The 19,715-nt window shown below is 38.6% G+C and overlaps 1 protein-coding gene across 2 annotated transcripts in view; it reads right to left on the bottom strand.

Moving 5' to 3' along the window:
- Positions 1-19,715, bottom strand: part of atg4c (autophagy related 4C, cysteine peptidase) — a 45,920-nt gene that overhangs the window by 10,691 nt on the left and 15,514 nt on the right. For both annotated transcript variants that reach the window (XM_020513877.2, XM_048602186.1), the window contains 5 exons: positions 19,469-19,702; positions 18,305-18,659; positions 10,891-10,961; positions 8,667-8,812; positions 241-319 (listed from right to left, as the gene is read on the bottom strand). In XM_020513877.2, coding sequence (XP_020369466.1) covers positions 241-319; positions 8,667-8,812; positions 10,891-10,961; positions 18,305-18,659; positions 19,469-19,702 — 885 coding nt within the window. The remainder of the gene's footprint in view (positions 1-240; positions 320-8,666; positions 8,813-10,890; positions 10,962-18,304; positions 18,660-19,468; positions 19,703-19,715) is intronic.

The following is a 19,715-nucleotide window of genomic DNA, read 5'->3' as shown; positions in this document are numbered from 1 at the left end:
TCTCAATGTTGTCACTATGTTCATTTAAAACATTAGAACTGGGAAACAAGAACTTATGCAAAAGCACGTAGAGTAATTGAAATTCTTTGTAATAACAAAACCCAAACATAGTACAACCACTGACAACATCCTAATATATCACATTATTCAAATACACTGTCACAACAGAAAGGGGAAATCTACAGTTACTTTGTTGAGTATTTGCAAAAAAACATTTCACAGTATTCAAAATTCACAAACCTTGAAATCCCACAAAATAGAAAGATTGTTTTGGCTTTCCACCAATAATTCCAACGCAGAACTCAAGACTCAAGATCCCCTATTCAAAAAAAAGTGAATATTTGCAAGGATATGTTATGCTTTTTCCAACGCATGGCAGATAGATCACATTATTTTTCCTAAATCAGGAAAAAGGTGAAAGACAGTTCTGTTTTCAAGCCGACGCTAATTTCCCACCTAATCAATCTGCAGATCTTTCGAACTAGTAAAAATGCAAGCTTTCATTTGGTGAAATAGAACAGTCTTTGTGTAATGTTGTCTATATAACGTAACAAAGGTGATAACGGATCAGCAGCAGCCTGTTACACATCTCTCCTGATTTTTATCTCCATTGCCTTGAATTGAATCAGAATATGCAAGAAAGGCTATTGATTTGCTGTTACCTAGCTTACTCTATAACACAAACAAATTATCTCCATCACCTTTGAAGGCTACCTCAGCCAACACTCATAGGAAGGAACCAACAAATCAGACTATTTCCCACAATAAAGAAAATACCCAACTTCCGAGTTCCTCTGCTAATCAAATACCACCCTAAATGAGGGTGAACACAATATTTTTCGGTGTCCTGTTTCTATTACTGAAAAAAGGGACTCTTGTTGTAAAGTGCAGGCTGCTGTCATGAAATTCCAACAGGTGATTCTAGTGAAGATATGGGAATAGATCAAGTAGCCACTGCTGGTTCATTGCCCAAGATGACAATAGTTCGTAAAGAAATATTAAAACAAGGCTTCCCCCGATCCAAATTCCCTCTCTTGCTGGATGATGTTGGCTTAAGGACATAAGTAATAGGAGCAAAGGAAGACCACATGGTCTGTTGAGCCTGTTCCATCATTCAATATGATCTCAGCTCATCTTCAGCTTCAACTTCACTTTCCCACCCGTTCCCCATATCTCAAGTCCCAGAGACACCAAAAATCTCTCACAGCTTCAGTGGTATATCCACAACCCTCTGGAATCCCAAGTCAAGTGAAGAATTGCTGGGCTCTGGATCAAGTGCTGAAAAATGGGATTAAAACAAATGGATGTTTAATGACTGATGCAGACAGGATGGGCTGAAGGGTCTGCTCCACACTGCTAAAAACTCTGTGTAGGGATTTCTCCTCATCTCAGTCCCCTTAACTTAGGTCCCTATTCTGAAACTGTGTCCCGATGTTCTACATTCCTCAGTCTGAATCATAGAATTATAGAATCCCTACAGTGTAGAAACAGGCCCTTCAGCCCAACAAGTTCACATCGACCCTTGGAGCAAGGGAAACAAACTCAGCGTCTGTCTTGATAAGTCCATCATAATCTTGATCATATTACAATGAGATTACCGCTCATTCTTCTAAACTACAAAGAATATAGAAACAACGTACTCAGTCTTACTCATGTGACAACCCTCACCTGCGGGACCACTCTAGCGAACCTTTTGACGTACTGTCTCTAATGTGAGCACTTTCTTCATTACAAGTTCACACAGTATTCTAGATGTGGGCTCACGAAAGCTCCATACAATTGTAGCAAGATGTCTTTATTCTTGTACTCTAATTCCCTCACTATGAAGGCAAACAAGGTATTTCATTTCCCAAATACTCGTTATACATGCAAGCTTTTGTACTCCCTGTACAAGTAGTCTCCGAACATGAGCATTTACAAGTTTAATGCCTTTAAAACATATTCTGGCTTTCCATACACAAAACCAAAGTGAATAATCTCACATTTCACCTTGGTGCCCAATCAATAAACCTGCTGAAAAAAAAAACTGAAAACGCTGGAAATCAGAAACAAAACAGAAATTGCTGGAAAAACACAGGAAGTCTGGCAGCATCTATGGACAGAAAGCAGAATTAACTTTTCGGGTTCAGTGACCCTTCTTCAGGACTAAACCTGTTTATATCATTCTGAAGAATCTGTGGCCTCTCCACTGTTTGCGTTCCCAACTAGCTTTACAATGTCATCAAAATTAGATATATTACGCTCAGTCTTTTCATTTAAGTCACTAATATGGATTGTCAATAGCAGAGACCCGACCACTAAACCTTGCAACAATCCACCAGCTACAGCCTTGAAAACAGCCCACTTGCCCTACTCTCTATTTCCCATCTGTTGACCAACCCTCTATCCATCCCAACTCCTTGAGCCCACGTCTTATGCATTAACCATTTTGGATACACCTTATTGAATATCTTTTTGAAATTTGAATATGAGATCTACTGATTGCACTTTATCATGGATATGGTTAAAAAAGAAGGGTCAACTTATATACCAATATAAAATGCAAACTACCAATGCGGAGGAGGGTGGTCACCATGTTGAAATGGTATTTTGAAATTCACATTAAATTTAACTGACAGGATTAGTGCATTAGTTAATTATACACAAATTCCTTAACCACAATCAAGTGCTTTAAACCTGGGAAATTAATGGTCTTTCGTTTCTGATGCAATTCCATTTCACATCTGATTTTTATTTCTAATGCCTTCAATGAAATCAAAAATTGTAAAACAAGCTGTATCATTCTGAGTCAATTTGGCTATAGCATCAAAGAAAGAATCCCACTCAGGATCAGAATTGGAACTTGTATTACCTAGAGTCATCCCTCCACAACCAACCAATCATCTTACTCATCATCCATTCAATTGGATATTCCACACATGTTGAATTATCTGATGGCACTTGGTGCAGTAATAACATTATACAATTTGTTAATGAGTCCACACAACTTTAAGCAGTGCAGCACACACATTTCCACTCTTTGTGAAGTTTTGTCTCTGTCAAGCATCCAACTATTTAATTCATTGGGAACTTAATCCTTGAATGGCTTGTTGAGGCACACATCCAAAGATGAATACAGACCCTAGACACCTGTGGTGTAAATGCAGTGTGGGCGTTATTTCTTGCAGATACCTCTTGATCTTATTGGTTAGATGGGATCTTAATATCCTCTGTACCAATAATCTATATTCCCTTGGATGCCTTATCCACACATTATCGATCCTGAAATTTACTCCATCCAATCATTGTCACGGACATGTACAAAAACTCCTGCAGGGAACCTGATGTTCAATATGGCTTTGCACTAATCAGCCACGAACGGAGAGCCACAGCAAATTTGCCTTCTCATGTCCAGTCACTTACACTGGAGTTGTTTTCAAAATTTTCACTTCACATATCAAAATTCTTGGGTGTTTCATCCATTTTCAATGTGACTTAATGGGTCCTTAGGCTTTTGGCTGTTGTTTAACAATGGATCACTGAAAATTGGTCATTTTGACACTAAGGTCTTTTGACATATGTCTGCTGCAACACATGACTGCCTTGCCCTTAAACGGACCACACCAAATAGCTGTTGGCCTGAAATTTTTGGTCGAGTCGGGGTTTGATTTAGCCCACTTAAACGCATTATAATGCACTGGATTTCAAGTGATGACATAACGATTTTGCCTATTTTCAAGAATCCATTTAGATACAGCGAGTAACGCTCAGGCCAATGGCTGGTCAATATTCTAACGGCAAAATGAGTCTTGGACATTTTCTTACAATAAATTATTTTCTTCTTCTTGCGCCTGTTTATTCCTAAAACCAAATTTTCTTGCTGCAACAGCTTCATACTTCATTAGTTTTGTTGGAGGACCCATTCTGTTTGTCACATGTGACCTACTCTTTGTCTCAAACTTCTGTGCATGTCTCAAACTTCTGTGCATCTTTTTTGCAACACAGACCTTTTGGTTTCTCTATTCCATTTCCTGACTCTCAGTAGAAGCCAAGTATTCATGGAGCGAAACATTTAGGCAAACTACTAAAGCTACTTCGTAGTTCAAGAGGTTAAAGTTCGACTTATATGCCCAGTATATTCTGGTGCTGGAAAAAAGGGGTCACTTTATATGCTGCAATCTGAAATAGACCCATATCAGACTTGAAATGTTAACTGCTTCTCTCTCCTCAGCTGCCAGCTGATCTGCTGAGTTTCTCCAAGACTTTCTATTTTTATATCAGATTTCCAGCATCTTCTGCTTTTAACCTACAGTGCAAGTGGTACCCCTGCTTATTTAGCACTCTTAAGTAGGACAACCTCTGTAATCTGGTATCTAGAATACATCTGGTTTAAGACACACCCACAAGCATTCCCGACTGTGCAATTCTGAAGTTCATTTAAAAAAGTCAACACTTCCTATCAAGTGATTAAATGCTAGTCACTGATGCAGTTTACTATTAGTTACACACTGGATATACTAATTAAGTGTCCTGGTTAGATCCTTTCCTCCACCACTCTCAGAATTCCACCAGAAGGTGTTGGCGTGCTGAAGCATGTCCATGATGTTGTTTTTCTTCAGCACCAACACCTCAGCCTCTTCGGGAATATCAATAGCTAAGGCAGTCAGAAAGAGCAGACTGACAGGCCAAATGTTGGGGTTTGGTCTCATTGTGAGGGGATGGTACCAGCCAGAAGCCCAGGCTGGTGGTTTGGACTTGTGACCTCCCGTAATCTGGCAAATTCTCTGGTTTGGCAAAGGTCTGATTCCAAGCCTGCTGGATTATGAGTACAACTTGTAGTTAGTTTTCATTCTCAAAAAAGCTCTTTGACCTGTCCTAACTGTATTCGGTTTTTGTGGTGCATTAAGTTTTAAATCAATGCCACTTTCTTCTGCGACTATTCCCTCTGGTCCTAGACTGTCACATAAGAGGAAACATCCTCTCAGCATTTACTCTGTCAAGCACCTTAAAAATTTTACGTGTTTCAATGAAATCACCTCTCATTCTTCAAAACTCGTGAGTAGAGTCCCAACTTGTTTAGCCCCTCCACAACAGGGATCAACCTAGCGAATCTTCTTGGAACTGACACCGACGAAACAATATCTTTCTTTAAATAAGGGGACCAAAACTGCTCACCACTCCAGCTGTGGTCTCACCAGCAGCTTGCACAGTTGCAATAATAATTCCCGAATCTTATACTGCAACCTCTTTAAAATAAGGGCCAATATTCCATTAGACTTCCTGATTGCCTGAAGCAGCTCTGTGCTCGCTTTCTGTGTTTCCTTTGCAAGAATCCCAAAGTCCTTTTATGTTGCAGTTTCTGCAGCTTTTCTCAATTTAAATAATATTCTGTTCTTTTGTTCTTCCTTTCAAAGTAAACAATTTGACATTTCCCCACATCACACTCCAGTTGCCAACTATTTGCCCATTTACTTAACCTATTATTATTTCTCTGTAAACTGTTTGTGTCCCCTTTGCAACTTGTCTTTCCATCTATTGAGTTGTCTGCAAATTTAGCTATAGTACATACACTCCCTTCCTCCAAATAATTGACATATTGTAAACAGTTGTGGTCCCACCACTGATTCATGTGGAACCCCACAGTTTGCCAACCCGTAATAGAACCCCTTATCCCCATCAGCTGTTTTTGCCCATTAGCCCATTCTAAGTCCCTGTTAATATGTTACCTCCAATACTATAGCCTCTTATGATTTAACCTTTTCTGAGGTACCTGTCGAACATCTTATTGGAGTCCAAATACAACATATATCCTGGTTTTCCTCTACTCACTCTGGTTGAGACTTTCTCAAAAACTTTAATAAATTAGTCAAGACATCATTTCCCTTTCATGAAGCCATGCTTCTGCTGATTATGATATCCTAAATGTGTTATTACTTCCTTAGTAATTGATTCCAAAATTTTTTCAAAAATAGATGTCAGGCTCTTTGACCTATAGTTACCCACTTTTTAATCTCCCTCTCTCTTTGAATAAGGGTGTCACTTTGGCAGATTTCAAATCCTCCACTACTTCACCAGAATCCAAGGATTTTTGGAAAATTACAACCAATGCATCTAATATCACCTTTTGGATCCTTGGATGAAAGTCATCAGGACCAAACGACTCATCTGCCTCTAGCCCTATTCGTTTGACTAATAATACTTCTCTAGTTATGGTGATGATGCTTAATTCGTCCCCTGAATTCTTTAGAATTAATGGTATGATCAAAGTACCTTCCCACCAAAAGACCATTGCAAAATATCTGTTTAACTCCTCTGCCATTTCCTTGTTCTCCATAACTATCTCTCCAGATTCATTTTCTAAGGGGTCTTATATTCACTTTGACCTCCCACTTCCTTTATTATATATTTAAAGAAGCTCTAATGTCAGTTTTATATACTTTTCTCTGCCTTTTTTCCAGGAAAAGATGTTACATTTTGAGTTATGCTGAAGGATTGCACTGAACTGTACTGTACTTCCTTTGATATTTACTATTCCTGTTCCTGGATAGTTGGCACGTTATGCAGAAGGCACTAGTATCATGCCCTGATTCTACAGAGCTATATGGCCTATTTTTGCTCCTAATTTGTATGTATTCAAATATACAGAGATCGTCTCCCCCCACCCTGCAAGTGACAATAACTGGATAACATCAGGAGCCGGAACTCTGGCTAATGTTTTCCTTCACACCAGGGAGCAAGACCAGCAGTCTAACAGAAACTAGCTACTTTAGGAATCTGGGATTTTGTTGATCCGTACTGGTCATTAGCATTGTGGAAAATTCAATTACCGTTCATGAAAATTAGGAGGCCTCAATTTGTTTTAAGTAGTAATTTTAAGACACCTCAAGGATTATAAATACTCAAATCAAATTTTTTTCACTGACCACAAAAACACAAATGTTAAACAGCTGTTAGCCTTGACTTACATTTATAGACAATTCTCTATAATGAACATAAAAACAGTGTACTTTTTAAATGACAAAGTGGCCTTGACCCTAGAAATATTCAAGGTATTTACTGCCTGTCCAAGTTAAGCATGCTTAGTTAGCACACTTTTCATATGTTAAGTGAAGTACAATAAAAGTTCATCATGTGGATAAATTCAAGGCCAAAGGAAAAGTAATTTATTGTATGGCTCAGGAGGCTTTTAACACAAAGGCAGGACAACATTTTTATAGGGCCATTCAATGTGCTTTAATGCTTTTGAAAGTTACAACTAATTTCAGTGAAAATACAAAATAAGCAGAAACTCACTCTTGTACAGCTCAGCTGGATAATCAAGCAGGTGAGTCGAAAAATGGAAAGCCCTAGATTCAATTCCTAGTGCCTGCTAATTTCGTTAAACTCAGCCGAAAAGTTACATTATAAATTGTCTAGAATTAGTGAGCTAAGGAGTTTGCCTTTCTCAATTTTATTAAAAAATCTGTTGAAATGTGGGTGCATTGAAATGGAGGACAGAACTGGTTATAATTCACCTTGCATTTAAACCACAGTTGCATATAAGCAACAGTCAACTGCCCGAGATATTGAAATCACCTTCTACTATGGAACTGCTGCCCATCGAGGAATCAATGTCCTGGGAATTCATTATATCCAATTTGCACTCTAACCAGGTGCAGACAGCATGAGTCCAAACTTGCAGGTCTGAGGTCAGCCAGAACCTGAACTTTGGGCCTTGTTTACATTATTCAGAAAATGTGTCAGCCCTACTGCCACCATATACAACTCACTCATTTGCCTCACAGCCAGCAGGCCTGGAAGAATGCTTTTGCCTGAATGTGATTTTAATGGAATGGCTTTGCAACTTGAGAGAAACCCAGAATCTATAGATTAACAGATCAATTTTTAATAAATAAATATTAAATGAAACCAAAGTCTTTGCTGACAATAAATAATTTTAACAGTTGTCCATGAAATAGCTGGATACTAATCTGGTCAATGGAGCATGCATTTGTACATGTCAGCAATTATAAATTTTTCCCAAAATTCCTTGGTTTGGATACAGTTGCTTCAATAAAACGACACAATGTGTTACAATAACCAGACTGAGTTCAAAAAGTGTAAAGATTACAAGTTCAAGTATTATGCTTAGATTTATTGGTATTCCAACTGTCGACTTCCATCAATCTGTATACTTCTAAATAAAGGTAGTCTAGTAGGCTATTTGCCCCCTTACCATATCCACCTAACAAATCCATCAGCTGATAAATTTGATGCACTCTTTGTTCAGCACCAATCATCCTCCAGTGTCTTACTCAAATGGGAAATTATGGTATTATGGTATATTTACACGAGAGCTAATGTCATTGCCAAACAAGTTATGAAACCATGGAGGGTGCAACAATCAAGATGATTCTTGTTTCATTAGATACATACACTACTCAGCAGAAGTTACTGGAGGAACAGCAGGAAGTTGGCTACCCCTCTTTGGTCAAGAATTCGAAGGTTTATTGCAGTGTTCCAATCACCACTCTATCTTAAACCAAAATCAAGCAGTGCAGACAGTGAACTTGCCCTTTTAAATCCTCACCATTGGTGATCTTACGTGACTCTTGTTGAAAAGTGGAAGAATTCAAATTCAAGGTGATAAAAGGACTTACAAACACAATAAATGTCTTAGGTGCTGAAGTAATATTAAACACCATTACCTTTACAATCTCTTTGTACTCAAGGTTGACCTTTTCCCCTCCAAGTCTCACTGGTATTAGGATAACAACAGCCGTCTTGTCTGATGATTTTGGTACTCCTGATTCAATAACTTGTAAGTGTTTTTCTATTACATCAGCAATATAAACTGAAAAAGATAGTAATGTTTTAATCATAGTTTTGTTCTTCCAAAGTGCCAAATGTATCTTCCAATTTGTCCTTCCTTTTCCCTGGATTTATTGAATCCAAAACATTCAGTATCATCTTCTATTCCAATTTATTCTCTCTCTAGATGCTGAAACTGTCATCATTTTTTGTCTGACATACTTCAAGCTTTAGATCTCAAGCTTAGTGCCTAAATTTATTTCACAACTTTTTTTTCAGCCTTTACAATCACAATCATGTCCTTCACAATGGCTCTCGGCCTTTCACGTAGGTGTCTCATTAATGAAAGGAACATATTTTACTTAGTCACTGACTTCAGACTCAGGGTTTTTCCTTTACAACCAAATGGCAATATCAGATTTCTGTGACTGTAAAAAATTGTTTTATTGCTTTGAAATAATAAATGCAAGTACAATTCATAAAATTATGTCCAAATAAAGTGTATGCTAGGCTACCCCTGTGCACTCAAGCCCTTCTTCAGAGTTTGACATTTACCTTTTGTCACACTAACCATCTTGTAGCCCAAGTGGCATTGCCAATTTTAGTGTCAACCACTGCTAAATAAAAGCTAGTTTTATACTGTGGGTCCAAGTTGAGACTTCACCACCAAACCTCTTTCATGTAAGATACTTTACAATAAAAGAGGTAGACTTCTATACCTTTTCGGATGCATTTGAACCTGGATTTAAGACATATGGCATAGTGTATTAACAACATCTTTAACGTTTTAGAAAGAATTTATAACATGAAGAATTGTAACGAATGCTATCAGTACCATTCAAATATCTTACAAAATGAACAACTTTAAAATATTAGTTTCATATAACATATAGAGTGACATATTACGTTCCATTCCTAGTCATTCTAGGAGTACAAAAAAGCAATAAAAACAGAATAAAAATGCATTTTTTAAAATGATTATGAAAAGGCAAAGCCAATTACTTTTAAACAGCCAGGTAAAATATAAATTATTTTACTGGTTCATGGGTGAGGGCATCAATGGATGGACCAGCATTTACCGCCTATCCTTATTTGCCCAGAAGATAGTTAAGAATCGATCACATTGTTATGGTCTGCAGTCAGATGTAGGCCAGATCAAATAACAGCAGCAGGTTTCCCTCCCTAAAGGACATCAGTGAACTAGATTTTCTTTTATGACAGTTGACGGTGCTTGTACGGTCAACATTAGACTAGTTTTTATTCAGCTCAACTTTCATCATCTGCCAAGGTAGGATTCAAACCTGCTTCCCCAGAACATTTAGCCTGGTGTTCTGGAGTTCTAGTCCAATGACATTATCATTAATTTCAATGCTAATTTAATGACATTGAAATAAAAACAGAACTCACACCCTCTTTAAACACTTTCTACCCTAATCAGCAAAAGTGTTTAAGTAGTAAACCCAATTTAAACATCATCTGATTACATGCTCCAAAGAAGTCAAAACACTGAGCTGGGTGTAAATTGGGGATCCGGGCAGATCATTTTGTTCTTACCAGGCGGATTAGGTTCAAATCCAAGGCTGCTGTTTTTCTTAAGCCCTTCATGCCTGGTTAGTTGGCATTTGTAAACAAACAGCCCTTGCACCATGTTTCGGATTTGTAAATACTATTCATGAATTTATAAACGTACAGCTGATTACATGTATTGCTACATTTAGTCTTCCTCATTCCCCCTTTTTGTTTCAAACAAACTTGAAGAAGCTCTCCAGTTGTATGGTTCCAACTAAGCTGATGCTGATTGGCCTGCTGAATAGCTCCTTCATTTTTGACTTTTATACTAACGAAAAATGGATGTTCTAGTTTACAAAACAATGGACACTGTAGAAACATAAGTAAATATATGAGTGGTCACAAACCCCTTGATCTTCATTTTTAAGTGAAAGCATTAAAAAAAATTTTAAATTACTCTCTTGTAGAACAGAGAAGCACTGACTTAATGCATCAAACATGAGTTATGTTCAGTAATGTTAAGCATTGCCTGGCATCATCAATTTCATATGCCTGGCAGAACTGGGCAAGATGCCCAGTCAGTTTTTTCCATTACCATACTGTGTCACTCACCTGTACAGTCCTGAGCAACATAAACTGTTATTCCTTGCAGCTCGGGCTCCACTGCATCTTCCACTGCTCTCCTAAGCAATGGATTTAAATAGGTTTAGACAGTCACCGTGGAATCAACGCTAATTGAATTGGACTGATTTTATTTAGAAAAAACTCAAACGCTGAATTTTTACTGAGAGGAAAAGATTTGAGGTCAGAGTACAATGCATCAATATTGTGCAGCAATTCAGCAGCATTTTAAGCAACCTTTTTTATTTAAAGTTCTTACTCACAGTGTTAGAAAATGAAATGCCCATTTCAGGAACCTCATTTCAACAGCAAACAATTCTAATCACTGCAACAATACATGCATAGTAAATCCTCTACTCTGCCCAAAATGTACCTCTGTTCCAATGTTAATCAAGCTTACCCTTACTGGTTTGTTGTATTTTTACCCTCTTCTATATTTTAACAGCCTGAGTGAACTTAACAATTTAATACTGAATTGGAATCTATAGTGGGATCCCAATATTGAAATCAGTTTTAGCAGTAGATCAAAGTATGATAACCTGTTTCAGCACCTAGACTTCCCAATGGCTAATTTTCAAGCTGCTCCTACACAAGAATATTTTTACTTCTTAATATTTTTTGATGGATATTAAAATAGAAGGAAGTGCAGTCGATATACTTTCTGTACTACTATCTAGGATCAATGTAAAAATATTCAAATGTTTTGTACTTCTTTAAAAGTAATCAATCTTCCCCCAGTCCCTGCCAATGGGACAAAAACTTAGACTAATTCAGACCCAAAGTACTGAATAGGTCAAACATTAGCACTTATCGGATTCAAACTGTGCAGACCATTTATCCTGCACAGGCAAATAACTTTACATTTTGTAAAGTTGCATTGTGTTTAGACTACTCTTAAAGGGTGCATTTTCTCACATTAAAAGGAGGGTTGTTGGGGTTTAGGCATGAGATTATCATGTTGCATGTCTGGTGCTCACAGCTAAAACAACTTATCAACTCTTAGTTTTGAACACTGGAGCTAGTGACATGGACCAAAAGAGCATTTTCCAATCTTATCTTGCAATACTAATTAATTGTCTGAAGAGGAAGAGAATGCTCCAGCTTAGGCCTTCAGGGAGAATGGAAAGTGACAAAGTGGGAGACAATAAGACTGAAAGTGACTTTGTCATGTGGTAGCAAAGAAAAGAGGTTGCCTTGGAATGGGAATATTCAATGAGGAAACAGAGGGAAAAGATCATTACATGGGTTCCTGAAATCCAATAAAGGTTCAATTATCAAGCACGTTTAATGGTTATTCTTGTTAATTAACAACAATTGCTACGTCATTTAAATATCAAAGATTGCGGAATCCAAAAATGTCCTGATTGTGATGCAGAAGACCTGCAAGAACACAAAAAACCCAAGACAATTCTAACTTCACCAATTATCAGACTCCTCCTAAATAATACAATGATAATAATCACCAATAACCTGCTCCACACGCACACCAAGTTCAGAACGAACCATTTACTTCAGAACTCTAGGATTAGATGTCAGAGCTGAATGACAGAGAAGCTGGGGCAGCTGTCCTCCAGATCAAACTATATTCAACCAAAGCCGAGTAAAAAAAATTAAGTCAACAGGTGCTGAAGGAAATCCCACTGACAGTTTGTACCACATCTGACAAAAACAGGATCATTGTGGTTGCCAGAAAACAATCACTACCACCTTAGAATATCACAACAGGAATTCAAAGCAACATCCTTGGCTCATCCCCAACTGTTCAATGATTTTTCCACAATTGTAAAGGCGGAAGTGTGACTGTTCACTGACAATTCCAGTGCTAAGCTCCATTCACAACTCCTTTGATAATGAAACAGCCCTTGCTCACTGATAACAGGACTTGGTCAACATCCACACTGGAGCTGACAGGTCGCACATTCACTTCAAATAATGGCCATCTCAAACAGAAGAAAGCCCAAAAATCATATAGCCAGTGCTTAGCTCCCTTATCAGCAACATCACAGTGGTGACTAGGAGCTTAACTGAGTTGGCCATAGCAATAATGTGCTTATAACAGAAGGGCCGAGGATTGTCAATTTGTAATGAATGTTGTACCTCTTCAACTTTCAAAGCCTTTATAGTATCTGGAGGGCTCAACCCACGAGCACGATAGAATAATCACCAGTCTCTGGACAGATGAAGCTGCAACAACACTCAAGCAATTCAATACTACCCTGTTCAGAACAAACACTTGATTTGTACTCCTGATGATAGACTTGGAGAAGTGCAAGGAAAATGTTTCCAGACAGAGGGTGGGTGGTGCCTGGAATGCAGTGCCAGTGGAGGTGGTGGAAGCAGGAAAACCAGCAACGTTTAAGGAGTACCTTGATAGACATGAACGGGAGGCGGACGGACGGACGGACGACAGACAGACAATCAGTAGCGTGTCAAAATAAGGACTAGGAATTGATGCAGGCTTGCACCAAAGGCCTGTTCCCATGCTGTACTGTATTCTTTTGTATTAATATTCATTTTTCCATCACCATTATACTATACTCACAGCAAATACTATTTAAAGGATTTACTGCAGCAAATTATCAACCTCATTGCAACAATAGATCCCTCCTTTTCTCCACTATCAAAAAAAGCATAAAGTCTCAAAATGTCATGGAAATATAATTACTTCCAAGTTCCACCCCAAATCCAACATCATCCCAATCTGAACATATCTAAATTCATTGTTTGGTAATACTGAACTTCAGTACTGCTGAAAAAAATAGATTTTATTGAAACTTTTCATCTTGAACTCATCAGGACAAATTGCAAGAAACACCAAAGTAAGGGAGAACAAGAGGAGTCCTGATTGGTTGACAAATGGATTTTGATTAATAAAGGCACTGACATGATGAATGCCCAAACAAATAATGAACAACAATTAAGTGCCAATCTCTGTTCAACTTTAAAACAAAAAGGTTTACCAAGTACAATGCTTGACCAATGAGCCAGAGAACAGCTGTTATCTATTTATAGAGTCACATTTACAGCGCAGGAGGTCATTCAGCACACTGCGTCCATACCGGTCAACAAAGGGCTGACTTCATTAATCCCATTTTCAAGTTCTCCTAAGTGAATATCTAGATGCAACTTAAATGCCTAAAATCTGTGCTCCTTGGTTATTGACCAATGAATTAATGGAAAAAGTGCCTTCCTATCCACATTAACTGTGTCCCCCTCAAAATCTTACATACCTGTATCAGGTTCCCATTCTCAAACTTCACTACTCCCAAACCAATCTTTCCTCATAGCTCACATTCTCTGACCCAGGCGGCTTGTGGAATATTTCATCTGCACTCTCTCTAGTGCAGTCACATTCTTATTATATTTTAATGACCAGATCTGCGCACAGTATTTTGTTGAGTTAAAAGAATGTGTACATAGACCGTTCCTGTTTCGTCTGTAAAGAACAGGGTTTTGTATATTAATACATACAGCTGCTAGTACACACAAATGCTCTAAACTGTGAGACCGACTAACAATTCAAAATTGGTTGTCAATGAAATTCTTTGCACATTCCTGAGATGTTCTACCTATCACACAAATGAATAATGTGGTATATGAATTTCAGCGCTGGTGTTATGCTAGGTATATAGGCTGCATGTCCCAAAGACAGGTGGACCATATCGAACTGCACATTCCTTCAGCTGTTCACAAGAAACAAGTTATGACCATACAGAAAGAGCCTACTCCTGCCAAAGTCATAACACAATGTCTGAAATTAAGTGTGATTCTGTGAGTGGACAACATTTGCAAAATAATTCGGTGTGTGAGGAGTGTCAGTCAGCCTGCAATGTGGCACACTTGTTTATATTGGAAGCCATGTATATTAATACACAACGTTTGGCCTTTGCACACAGAAAGAACATATGTATAAGCATAGCATGTTTCTTAACTCACCAAGATAGGTAATAGCAATTCACCAGTTCATTGGTAATGGCATTGCCCTGAGAACAGTCAACCTGCAATATTCAAAATTTAAAGAAAGCACAGCAGCTAACTATCGTCATCATTAGCTGATGTATTCTCCATGTCAACACATCTACCATTCAGAGTTCACCTGCCAAAAAGTCAGCACAATCCTCTCAATTACCAACACCAGTTACTTTGGTATTTCTTGCAAATTTATCTAATGAGTGCAAGAAAAATGAGAAAATCTTTGCCCAAATTAGTTCTTTCTCAGCAACATATCTAAAATTGCTATATCTTCATTGACACCAAGGCAGTATATTGTAATTCCAAACACCGTTGAAAACATTGCTATAATAGTTCAAGGTGGTAACCTGCCATTATATTCTCTGAGCTACTAGCTTCAAAAGTAAGTGCTGTCATGCCCACATCCACCATATCTCAAGAATAAATTGAAGCAAAGCTTTTAAAATTATTACTGCAACATCCCCAATTCTTAAGACTGCAGAAAAGTTCAAAGGAATAAAAAACAATAACAAATTGAACCGGGTACAGTACCACAACACACAATTAAATATAAATTTAAACCTTACTCCACTCAAGGAATTTTGGGGGAAGGCAGATGAAAAGACACTTGGCACCAGCCAGCATGGTAAATGTCAGCTCTTTTATTGCAGTTATCTGGCTAGTTGGGCAAAGGAGGAGCAAAAACTTATTCAAAATACCAAATATAAAGGTAATACCAGTCTAATTCCATGCCCTCTCTCATCCTCAACTTTCCTTATCTGTTTTCTAGATACAACATTCCTCTAAACTTTTTCTCATAACTTCTCAGCTGAAAATATGCCATTGCAGACTGTCTTCCAGCTAGTTAAAACTTTACTGGGGATAGCCAAGATACAGAGCAATCTGCTTCTTGAATTTTCAGCACCAAGAATATCTGGAAACCTCATCACTGTCAGTTGTTCATTTTCTTCTATTTGGTTTTTATTGTCATTTTATCTAGGTTTTTTCCATGGTTCATATGGAACCATGATACAGGAAGGAATTTTGTGGTAGTAGGGTACAGTATAGTAAGATGGATTATAGTTCTCTGCAGATGACAACGTGAGTCCAGATGACTGTGTTGTCTGTCTGGTACCAAGGGAGGCAATGGCCTAGTGGTATTATCATTGCACTGTTAATCCAGCGACCCAGATAACGTTCTGGGGACCCGGGTTTGAATCCAATAAAAATCTGGAATTAAAGAGTCTAATGATGACCGTAAATCCATTGCCAATTGTCAGGAAAATTCCATCTGGGTTCACTAATGCCCTTTAGGGAAGGAAACTGCCATCCTTACCTGGTCTGGCCTACGTGTGACTCCAGACCCAAGTAATGTGGTTGACTCTTAACTGCCGGATGGGCAATAAATGCTGCCTGGCCAAATGCCCAAATGACACCCTCATCCCATGAATGAATAAAGAAATAAAAAAGGGTGTAGGTCATCTGCTCTGGGCTAGACAGGAACCTGGAATGGAAGGGGTAAGAATTGGGTTATTGTGGTTCACGTGGGTTCCAAAGACACAGACAGGTCAGGGGGACCTGGGCCGTTAGGGGACACATCATCTAAACCATGCTGGAACCAGTGTTTTGGCAAGTCATATCACTACCACAAGGCAATAGAAAAGTCTTTAACCAAGTAGTTGGCAGAAGGGATCTTGTGAGTGGATATTTGGCAAACCAGAGCATAACAAAGATATTCTAGAATAGGGCCGCAATTTGAGTTATTATAACCAGAGTTTGACAGAACATGATAAAATGTTAAGTTTATACACTCTATCAGAAGATAAAATTAGAGATTGAAAAGATGGTTTAAAAAAAAAAGTTAGCCTTTGTTTCTGAAAGTGTAAAGAATTAACAACAACACGGATTGTTAGCATAGTTAGAAATATGAGCTGTAAGTCATTACAGAGACCTGACTGCAGAATTATCAAGGCTGACACCTGAATATTGAAAGAAATCTGGCATTTTGCAAAAATAGCAAGCATGTAAAATGTGGCAGCTCTATGAATTAAGAATGCCATTAGCACAATAGTAAGCAATGACAAGGCTTGGAAAGAGCAAGACACAGAATCAATTTGATTAGAGGTAAAGGAAGTTGTTGAAGCTCCACTCATCCAGCCAAGTGGGTAGTATTCCATCACATTCCTGACATGTGCCTTATAAACGGTGGACAGGCTTTGGGAAGTCAGGAGGTAACTCCACAGGAGTCTTAATCTCTGACCTGCTTTTGAAGCCAGAGTTTTTATAAAATTAGTCCAGGCATTTTCTGGTCAATGGTAGCCCCCAGGATGTTGACAGTGGTGGAATTAAGCTACGGTAATGCCTTTGAACGTCAAGGGGGCAATGGTTAGATTCTCTCTTGTTGGAAATATCGTCATAACTGAGAACTTGCGTGACATGAACGTTACTTGCCACTTGCCTTCCCAAGCCTGGATATTGTCCAAATCTTGCTGCATTTGGACATGGACTGCTTCAGTATCTGATGAGTTGCAAACGGTATTCAGCTTTCTGCAAACAACTGGAAACATCTCCACTTCTCACCTTATGATAGAACAGCTGGAGATGGTTGGAGCTAGGAGACTAACCTGCAGAGCTCCTGCAAAGATGTCTTGAGCTGAGATGGTTGACCTCCAACAACTTTAACCATCTTCTTTTGTGTTCAGTGTGACTCGAACCAGCAGAATGTTTGCTCCTCAATTCCCATTGACTGTATTTCTGCTAGGACGTCGTGATGCCTCATTCACTCAAATGCATCCTTGATGTCAAGGGCAGTTACTCTCACCTCTCCTACAGAGTTCAGCTCTTTTATCCATGTTTGACCAAAGGCTTTAGTGGAACACAAACTAAACTTCAGTGAGCAGGTTATTGCTAAGTAGGTTCTGCTTGATGGCTTTGTTGATGAACTCCCCATCACTCCACTGAGTAATTGGCCAAGCTGGACTGAACCAGCTTTGTGTATACAGAGTATCCCTGAGCAATTTTCATGTTGTCAAGCGTTGTAGTTTTTGTTTGAAACATATAAGATCCCAAAGAGACTTGATAAAGTGGATACAGGGAGAATGTTTCTTTTGTCAGGGTGACTTGAATTAGGGGATGTAGTTTAGGAATAAGAGGTTTCCCTTTTAATTCTGAGATGAGATTTCTTCTCTCAGAACATGTCTGTATGTGGAATTCTCTTTCACAGGAAGTAATGGAGGCTGGGTTATTGAACTTATTCAAGACAGACTTAGATTTTTCATGGACAAGGGAGTGAAGGGTTTTGAGGCACAGATAGGAAGTACAGTTAAGACCACAACCAGAACAGTCATGATCTTATTTAAAGTGTAGAGCAGACTTGAAGGACCAAATAGCCTGCTCTTGTTCTGGAATCCTATGTTCCTATGATGTCAATAAAAAAAAATTAATGTCCACTTACCTTAAAATGTGGGCAACAACAGCTGGGCCATACCAATCCCCAGCTCGCTTGCCAGAATTTTCTCCCAACTCTATCAGTTTATGCATTCCAAAGGTAGCTGCTGGGATGTCTGCTAACCAGGAAATTATTTTCCGATGGAACTTCTCATCCTCATTTGCTGTATTACCAGGATTTAACTTTAGTGTTTGTTTCTCATTACTTGATAAGCCCAGCTGTTCACTCATATCCTGTAGTGGACTTTCTAAAGGTGGCAGGAAGGTAAAATCTGCAACATCATCATTCATTGTTGGTGGCTTGGCTTTGAATAGCTCAGTTTCTAAGGCAACCATCTGAAGTGCATCTGGCCAGAGCCAATCTGCAAGGGAATATAACCCATCAATTAGACTGTTCAAAAAAAATCAGAGATTCTCTTCATGGCACAGGAAACTGATGTCGCAGTGGGACAAAACACTGGTGTTTCATTGTAACTCAATTGTGAGATAATTAATTTTATCAAGCATGCACTAGCAGCATCTCAATTAGTCTCTCAGTCCTCAGAAAAATAGGAACAATCTGCCTGGATTCTCCACTTTTCAATGCAGTTTAATATTCTTGCTAAGTACAACGGTGGGGTTAGCACTGGGAGAGGTACTGAACCAGGTCATTCATCTGATCTCTGAGGAATGCAATGGGGGAAGTGCAGAGCTTTGGGGAGAACATGTTAAAAGTTATACACACTCATTTACAATGTCTTTCAGTCGAATAAAAGGGTTACAACTATTTACTGTAAATAGACATTAACGGTACTTTACTTTCCTGTTATTTAATTTACCCTTTGAAAGCGATGATTCTCTAGGGCATGGTCGCACAAATGCCTGGTGCCTTCTGGTATATCACCCAATGGTCATTCTTCATTGTAGAACCTCACCTTGTGTTTGCTTGCTGTACTAAACACATGAATTTCCAATGTGGTCACCAGATAGTGATTTGCAATTAACTCTTCCTTTCAGTAGTCAAATGTTGTAACACCATCACCATCCAAATGCAGACCAATATAGCACAGCATAATGGTCAAGTGAAGGCTCAAATAAGATTCACTGAATTCATCCTCTAAGCATCTTAATGCATAACTGAACTAGCATTATAAAATTTATTACCAATTACATCAGAACAAAACAAACTCACCTCGTCCAAGAAAATGGAGCAGAAAGCTTTGGGCCAACAGCATTTGACCAGATCTCAGTGTGCAGCCCCAGCCACAGTCTGTTGTAAGTGTACACCCTTTTAATTGCGGGAACTCACGGCGATACGTTAGCCAGATTCTAGTGATGAAGTCTTTACGGAATTGATTCACATTACACAAAACCATTTCTGAGTCTGTAGCTGCATCTCTGCAACCTGATGCACTTTCAACCACTCCTAGAAAATGCAA

Source organism: Rhincodon typus, chromosome 10 (genome assembly GCF_021869965.1).
Source record: "Rhincodon typus isolate 14 chromosome 10, sRhiTyp1.1, whole genome shotgun sequence".
Classification (NCBI taxonomy): Eukaryota; Metazoa; Chordata; class Chondrichthyes; order Orectolobiformes; family Rhincodontidae; genus Rhincodon; species Rhincodon typus.
This window is presented reverse-complemented; position numbering and strand designations above follow the sequence as displayed.